Source organism: Myotis lucifugus, unplaced genomic scaffold (genome assembly GCF_000147115.1).
Source record: "Myotis lucifugus unplaced genomic scaffold, Myoluc2.0 scaffold_166, whole genome shotgun sequence".
Lineage (NCBI taxonomy): Eukaryota > Metazoa > Chordata > Mammalia > Chiroptera > Vespertilionidae > Myotis > Myotis lucifugus.
The window spans coordinates 2072898-2081860 of record NW_005871214.1 but is presented as its reverse complement, the minus strand read 5'-3'; the positions used below and the strand labels follow the sequence as shown (position 1 = coordinate 2081860).

General features: G+C 36.3%; 1 protein-coding gene across 2 annotated transcripts in view; it reads left to right on the top strand.

Annotated features, from left to right (window-relative positions):
- MNAT1 (MNAT1, CDK activating kinase assembly factor) overlaps positions 1 to 8963 on the top strand; it is a 200637-nt gene that overhangs the window by 136717 nt on the left and 54957 nt on the right. The window contains exon 7 of one of the 2 annotated variants that reach the window (XM_006096036.3): positions 1175 to 1296. The exons of the other annotated variant lie outside the window; for it this stretch is intronic. Within the exon in view, the coding sequence (XP_006096098.1) occupies positions 1175 to 1296 (122 nt within the window). The remainder of the gene's footprint in view (positions 1 to 1174; positions 1297 to 8963) is intronic. 2 annotated transcript variants of the gene reach the window in all.

Genomic DNA, 8963 nt, shown 5'->3' with positions numbered 1-8963 from the left:
CCCTGACTGGGAATTGAACCTGCAACCTTTTGGTATACAGGGCAATGCTCCACCAAACAAACAAATAGTCCAATTAAAAATAAGCAGGAGCCCAGCGGCGTGGCTCAGTGGTTGAGTGTTATCCTATGAACCAGGTTGTCACGGTTCAATTCCCTGTCAGGGCACGTACTCTGATTTCAACCTGTGTAGTGCACTATAGATAGATTCACTTTTTTAGAAATTGGATTACTGTGAAATAGTATAAGATTTAGCTTGCCAGTTTCATGTTTATTTAAAAAGGCTGTGTAACATATGAAGGTTAATTATTGAAATAATGTTAATGAAGTTTTCCAGATATTTCACTTTTTTCTGTTTCCTGTATATTATTCCAGTAAGATAAATGAGTAAATCAGAATATTTAAAACTCATCTTTAAAAATTGTGGTAAAATATATATAATATAAAGTTTACAGTTTTAATAATTTCTAAGTATATAGTTCTTAGAATTACATGCATTCACATTGTTGTGCATTCATCACCATTGTTTATCTCCAGAGTTTTTTATCTTTTACAACTAAAACTCTACACCCATTAAATACTAACACCCATCTCTTGGCTCCCCCTAGCCTCTGGCAACCATCATTCTACTTTCTGGCTCGATGAATTTTACTACATTAGAAATTCCACAGAATCGGAATTATACAATATTTGACCTTTTGTCACTGGCTTATTTTACTTAGCCTCATGTCTTCAAGCTTCATTCATGTTCTAGCATGCTTCAAAAAAATTTTTTAAGGCTGAATAATATTCCATTATGTATATATACCACATTTTGTTTATTAATTCATCTATCAATAGTATCCATTAAGTCTGCTCTTCCATGGGTAGCTTCTACCTTTTGGCTATTCTGAATAATGCTGCTATGAACATGAGTGTACAAATATCTGTTTGAGGTCCTACTTTCATTACTTTTGTAGAAATAGAATTATTGGCTCATGTAAATCACATGGCAATGACTATTTGTTAATTATGTGATGTGGATTTCAGTAATATAATGAATTGTACCCATGGAATAGCAGACATAATGGGTACTATTTTTAATGTACGGAAGTTAGTCCATTTTTAAAAATGATTCAATTAAGTATTAATATGAAAATAATATTAAGAGGTATTGCTTTCCTTCATTTTTCTAACAGAGTCAGCATATTTCATTAGCACCTATTCAAAAGCTCGAAGAAGCTCTATATGAATACCAGCCATTGCAAGTAGAGACATGTGGACCACAAGTTCCTGAGTTTGAGATGCTAGGAAGACTTGGGTAAGTGCCCAAAAGAACTTCTCATTGAGTAGCTGATGATTAGTGCTTTGTTTTTACCATTTTGAGCTGACACTTTAATGTTATTAAATTTGAATTTATGGAATTTTATACTCTTTTATAAAAAAGAACTAGAAGCCTGGTGCACAAAAATTTGTGCAAGAGTAGGCCTTCCTTCCTCCCCGGCTGCCGGCACTGGCTTCCCTCCAGCACCCGGGACCCGGGCTTCCCTCCTCCGGCTGCCGGCAGGCACCCAGGACCTGGGCTGGCTTCCCCCAGGCTGCATGCAGGCACCCGGGACCCGGGCTGGCTTCCCTCCAGCCACCCACAGGCACTTGGGACCCGGGCTGTCTTCCCTCCGGCCCCCGGCTTTGTCAGGAAGGATGTCTGGTCTAATTAGCATATTACCCTTTTATTATTATGGATGGTGCTTTCCCGGCTGGTGTGGCTCGATTTTTGAGCATCTACCTATGAACCAGGAGGTCACAGTTTGATTCCTGGTGAGGGCACATGCCCAGGTTGTGGGCTCAATCCCCAGTGTGGGGCATGCAGGAAGCAGCAGATCAATGATTCTCTCATCATTGATGTTTCTATCTCTCTCTCCCTCTCCCTTCCTCTCTGAAATCAATGAAAAAAAGGAATGGTGCTTAATCCTAAGTTAATAAATTTTTTTGACGATTTCGTTAGTATTTTTTGAGATTGAGATTGGATCGTATTAGTTCCTTTTTAAGGCTTTCCTTGGCAGCCTTACTGAAGTAGCTGTTCATTTTCAACTCATTGCATATTTTTTAGAAAGAGTGGTTTAATTTAGTCAGTAGTAAGCCAGTAAAAATAAGAGAGTTGAGCTCCTTACCATGAAAAAGAGTAGATTTACTCACTGTCTGCTGTATGAAACAGTATTATGAGAAATGAGCCACAAAATATATTTTGTGAAAAGATATATTGTAGAGCTGGCCAGTGGCTCAAAAGTTATATGCATCCATTTTGAAAATGAATGTGGGATTGTGTCTTTTGTGGGGTTTAGAGATGATCACAGTCTTTCTCAGGGTACAGGTAGGTATTTGTATACAGGCACAGACTTTGTTGGATGGAGCAAGTCTATTTTGTTGTGATGTTTCAACATAGATTATTGAATGAAAAGATGATCCAGAATTAGTTGTTTTCTAACAAAATAAAATAATGTAAAGTTATAATGTGAATAGAAAATAATTGGTACTATGAAACCAAGTAACTAAAAAAAGATCCTAACAGCAAAAACAAGATAGATGAAATAGATAAAATCAATATGGTCTTCAAAATCAAAACCAAAGTCTTGAAGATGATACATGGTATTTTGCATATGAACACGGAGGCTCCAAGGTCAAATTACTATTAAAATGATAGATAATTTACTTATTTGCGACTTGGTAGATCTTATGTTTTCTTTAGTTCTGTGTGCTCTTAATGTCCTATGATCTCCCAGCATGAAGCCAGGGGAATGTGAAACAAAATCTAAAACGCCATTTGAGTTTGAGATAACAAATTCATAAAAAAATTGGCCTAAATACTAAAACTGTAGCTTGAGGAGACAGACAATATAAGGTTGTATGATGTAAAAAGTTATAAGAGAAATAGACATTGATATCTTATCTCTTAAAATCTTTACTTTTATGCATGTTAAAATAAGTATTTAAAATAGTACTCCTCTGTTACAAGCTGATTTTCCAATAATTTTGTTATCAAAATTACATTTGAAAGATAATAGAAATTGCCTTGCATAATAACAATGCACAAGTAAAATGTATGATAACATTAATACAAAAGTTAGGAAGAGGGGTAAAACTCTGCTATTGAAATGTTCTTATACTATGTGTGAAGTGATGTAATAGTATCTGGAGATAGACTGTAATAAGTTAAAGATGTTTAATATAAAACCTAGAACAACTACTAAAAATGTAAAACAAAGTGGGATAGTCAATAATTCAGTATCAGAGAAAATAATAAAATCATAGAAATACTCCATTAATGAAATGGAGGGCAGGAAAGGGGGGGGCAAAAAATAAATGGGACAATTAGGAAACAAATAGTATGGTGGTAGATTTAATATTAATTATATCAGTAATCACATTAAATGGAAATGTTTTGAACAAACACCATCCAATAAAACTTTCTGAAGTGATGGAAATATTCTGTCCTCTCAGCATGGTTATGGCCAAAGGCTATGGATGTATGTAAGCTTGACCTTATACTAATAGTCCGACCCTGCAGTCCTAGGTAGCTGAGGGATGTGGGCTGCTGGGGGTGCAGCAAGTGCTGCCAAAACAAGGCTTGATAGAGTTCAGAGAATGGCAACAACAGGAAAGAAGCAGATTTGAAATTCGCAAGAACATTGTAAACATCTTGTCCTTGTTTTGCTTTGTGTGATCTGATTATAAAATAAAGCTTCAGCTTACAAGCTGTGTCACTGTTCACTCATCCAGGCACAGTGATCCACCTGGTCCCAACTGTATTCTCTTGTCTGTCTTCTTTAATCCTTCACCGCCCCTCCTCAGGTTCACCCCTGGCTGTGCTGGACACAGTTTAGAATTCAGTATGATTTAAATAAACACGTGGCTTGTGGTTATCATATTGGATAGCACAGGATCTAAATACTCCAAATAATAGGCTGAGTTTGCCAGATTAGATTTTAAAAAGCAATATTATTTGAAGCCATAGGCTTTCTTACTTTTTTTCCTATTATTCTAGATCTAAGAATGCATACTATAATTTACATACGATAATTTACCTACTATAATTTTCAGAAATATTTAGAGAGAGATTGGAGAAGTTGCTCTATGAAGTGACTTTTCAGAGAATGATTTGGTATCCTCAAAGGTGCTGCTCTTAAGGTACAAGGAATATTAACTTCAGTTGACTAAAGGTGTAATTGTTACATACCTGTCCCAAGAATTAGTCCACATCTTTGCTAGAAGATTGTATCTAATAAGCCCCAGTTATCCCTTTACAGCAGGTTCTCCCCCTCTAGCTTATATCCTCTTTCTTTTTCTATTCCATTTTATATTATGTTATTCTACAGAGGGAACAAGTTTAATTTCTTTAGAGGCAAATAGAAAATATATTAACTACCTTATTTCCATTTTCTTATATCAGCTCTGAAATCTTTATGGCATGAAGTTAAGAATAATACACTTGTACTTTCACTTTAGTTGGTGCAAAACGTGGATGCAAGCACTTTCAAAATAATTTTAATTATATAATTTTGGGAGCGGGTGACATAAGGTCTTGGGAGAGTGCCTCCTAAAAACTATGTTTTTGTCCTCATGTATAACTTTGATAAAGGATGAAATCAAAAGTATATTGCTGTGAGGTTTTAGGTGATTTTTACTGAGATCTTTCAATCTCTCATTCAGGAGGGTATTATGAATATATAGTTATAGTTAAGATTGCACTGGCAGTACTTTTTGGATTTGCTGAAGGCAATATTTAAACATGTTTTATTAATTCTGTGCCAGTGGGAACAAGCATTGGGAAAACTTAACTGCTAATTGAAATTCCCCAGACTATGACTTTAGTGGTTAGTAAAGTCTCATTGATTGGCACCATGAGACTGTCTTTGTAATCATCAACTGGCTTTCTAGTAATATTTTACTACCTCCCACCCAAAGAAGACTTATTCCCTTAACTGATATAAGTTATAAGCATTTATCAACTTCATCAATTTCAAAATTATTTAATCAGCTATCACTATTATTTTAAATAGATATGTGCTTTATTTAACATGAGCTGTTCATTTGTGAGCATATTATAGAAATAAGGAAAAACTTGTTTTATAAGATAAAATATGATCTTTAAGCAGGATGTATATTTTTCAGTTATCTTTTAAAAAAATCTTTATTGTTGAAAGTATTACAAATGTCCCCCATTCTTCCCCTATTGCTCCCCTCCACCTGGTTCTCACCCCGCCCCAGGCCTCCACCACCCTATTATCTATGTCTATGGGTAAGGCATATATGCATATAAGATCTTTGGTTAATCTCTTTCCACCCCCACTCCTTCCCTCTCAGATTCCTCAGTCTGTTCCATGTTTCCATGTCTCTGATTCTATTTTATTCATCAGTTTATTTGTTCATTAAATTTCTTGTTCACGTATTTTGATTTTTAGATTCAATTGTTGATAGATATGTATTTATTGCCATTTTGTTGTTCATATTTTTTTATCTTTTTCCCCTCCTCCTCCTCCACCTCCTCCTTCTTTGCTTTGCTGTTTTTAAGATTCTCTCTTTGTCTTTAACCCTTGGCATTTTAATTATGTGACTTGGTATGGGCTTCTTTGGGTTCCTGTTGTTTAGGGTTCTCTGTGTTTCCTGGGCTTGTATATCTATTTCACCAGGTAAGGGGAATTTTTCTGTCATTATTTCTTCAAATAGGTTTTCAATATCTTGCTGTCTCTCTTCTGGCACCCCCATGATGCAAATGTTGGTACACTTGAAGTTGTCCCAGGGCCTCCTTATACTATCTTCATATTTTTGGATTTTTTTTTTTTTTTTTTGCTCTTCTGATTGGGTATATTTTTGCTTCCTCATATTCCAAATTGCTGATTCGATTCTCAGCATCCTCTACTGTTGATTCCCTGTAAATTATTCTTCATTTCAGTTAGTGTATCCTTCATTTCTGGCTGGTCCTTTTTCATATCTTTGAAAGTCAAAGTCCCTTGAAGCTCTCATTAAGATCCTTGAACAACCTAATAATCATTGTTTTGAACTCTGTATCTAGTAGTTTGCTTGCTTCCATTTCTTACACTTGTGACATTTTCTTTGTCTCCTCGTTTTGGCTGCTGCCCTGTGTTTGTTTCTACGTATTAAGTAGAGCTGCTATGTCTTCTGGAATTGGTAGAGTGGCCTTGTGTAGTGGATGTCTTGTAAGGCCCAGTGGCTCAGCCTCCCCAGTCACCTGAGCTGGGCACTCTAGGTATGGCTCTGTGTGGGCTGTGTGCACTCTTGTTGTAGTTGAGCCTTGATTGCTGTTGGCATCACTGGGAGGAATTGACCTCTAGGCCGATTGGCTGTGAAGACCAGCTGTGACTACAATGGAAGAGCTGCTGTGCAGGAAACACCCCTATGAAGCAGGACTTGCTTCAGAGGGGCTTTGGTGCTCACTGAGTCTGCCCCTTGAGTGTGTTGCTTGTGGATATGTAGAGTTGTAATCTGGCATGGTTTGAAGCTGTCCACTGGGTGCACTGGCTCTGGAGTCTCCCCAAAAGTGCAAAGTCAGCCACTGCCTGGGGCCACCCGAAAGGAGCTACAGAGCGATCAGTAGATGGCTGCTATTTGTATTGGTCTAGGAAGTGCCCAGGTGAAGCCCCGGTGTGAAGCAAGGCAGGCTGGTTCTAGTGCCAGGTCTTGGGATAGGTTTGGGGCACGCTGATGCCAGCTGCTGCTTGTGATGTTGTTACAAAATTTTCATTATGTTTTCTATCTGGTTCTTGCTTAAATATACTTTTATTTTGTGTCAAGCTGTTTTACTGAGCTCTAATAATTTCGATTGTTCTATTAGGTGAATATCTGGAGTTTTATTTGAAAGTCAGTCATCTGAAAAAATGAATTTTTTCTTTTAAATGCTTTATCTCTAAGTTCAGTTTCATATTTTATTACATTTGGTTAGAGCAGCCGTGGGCAAACTACGGCCCGCGGGCCGGATCCGCCCGTTTGAAATGAATAAAACTAAAAAAAAAAAAAAGACCATACCCTTTTATGTAATGATGTTTACTTTGAATTTCTATTAGTTCACACAAACACTCCGTCCATGCTTTTGTTCCGGCCCTCCGGTCCAGTTTAAGAACCCATTGTGGCCCTCAAGTCAAAAAGTTTGCCCACCCCTGGGCTAGAGCTTTTTGATCTGGTGTTACATAATTCTGGTAATTGCCTTTTTTTGTTTCTGATTTTGAGTGTGTGAATGCTTTGAGTGTTTCATCATTATGTTGACTGTTAAGTGATGATTTTTTTGTTTGTTTGTTTGTTTACTCATATTGAAGACATTTCTGTTTTTTGTGGTCAAGGTCTTTACCTGTTGACTGATTATAATGGATTGCCTAAGAATGAAGAAAAGGTGTTTGCTTTGTTTTATGCTTGTTTTGTTTTGATGCTGTCCAATTAAGTTTAGATCTTAGTTTTAGAAAAATCAAAGAACATGGAAAAATACAAATATCACAAAAATGATTGCAGTTTGTGTGTATTTATAATATATAACATATATTACACTTTGTATTACTAAGTTAACTCTTTTTTGCTGGCCATGACAGCAGAATGTCTTTAGTATCTGTTTTGTTTTTTTGTTTTTGGCATTGAATTAGAAATCAACTCACACATCTAACATGAACTTCTTGCTTAAAGTTTCAGTTTGGCTGTAGTCTGGTAAGTTTTACATCTTTTTTATGCAATCATGGAAAAAATTATGTTTCTGCTTGAAGCAGTTGTCAAACAAGCTTCTTTCATCGACAGTCAGACACAGGGCAGCTGAATGAGGCTGTTTAGTCTAGAGTAAATGCTCACGAGATTACAAAGTCACTAAGGAAATGTAATTATGCAGCTGATTCCAGAATAGTCTTTCGTAGTAAAGACTTTAAGAGTATTAAATCACAATATTAATTAAAAAATACATATATTTCCCAAAATTAAGCTCAGAAAGAAAAGCAGCACCAAATAAACCAAATTATTACCATGAAATATAGTTTTAATTCAGATTTTTTAGGGCCCTAAAAAAGCAAGTTCAGTTTGTTATTGGAATTTGGTCAGTTCCTTCCAAATCACTATAAAATTCAGTAGCCCCTGTATTTCAGTATATATTGGAAAATGAAATCTCATAGTATTTACCTCATGCTAATTGAGAAAACAATTGGTATTTAGCACTTCCTTTACTTTTGTTATTCATATGATTATCAGGCACTTCCTGTGCCAGTTTCCTTTTCTTCTAGCTGCTGAGAAAATAGCAGTGAGCCAAAACAGAGAAAACAAACACCTACTGTCATTAAGTTTACATTCTTCTGGGGTGAAACCAACAATAAAAATATATGAATGAATCTGTTAGGTAGTAATTAGTACTTTGAAGACAAATACAGCAGTATACAGGGAAATATAGTGATTGCAGTAGAGTGCTATTTTTGTAAAGGTAGTGGTGGAATCTTTTGTAGGATGATATTTGAACCGAAATTAATTAAGCAAAGAAGCTAATCATGTGATATCACTGGGACAGTCAGAAGGAACTGTTAAGTGCAAAGGCCCTGAGGTGGGAGTGTGTGAGGAAGAGAAAGCAGGCCAATGTTAGAAGCAGAGTGAATTGGGAAATGGTAGGAAAGGAGATCAGAGAGGTAGCAGGTTTTTATGTAGGAGGCAGGCCGAGCCCAATTAAATCATGTCCAGTTTTTTAGATGATGGTCAAGACTTGGGTTTTTACTTTGATGGGAAGTCATAGGAGAATTTTGAACTTAGGTGTATTATTTAACTTAGAAAGATCGTTACAGGAGAATTGATGGTGGGATGAAAGCAAGAAAAGTTGCAGCAGTCCTGGTTAAGATGGTAGTGGCTTATAATACTAAGCTAGGGCTAAGCAGTAGGTTTGAAGTAAACAGTGATAGCCCAGTGATTTTAAAGGTGAAGAAATAGAACTTAAATTCTTGGAGCACTTAAGTTCTTGAA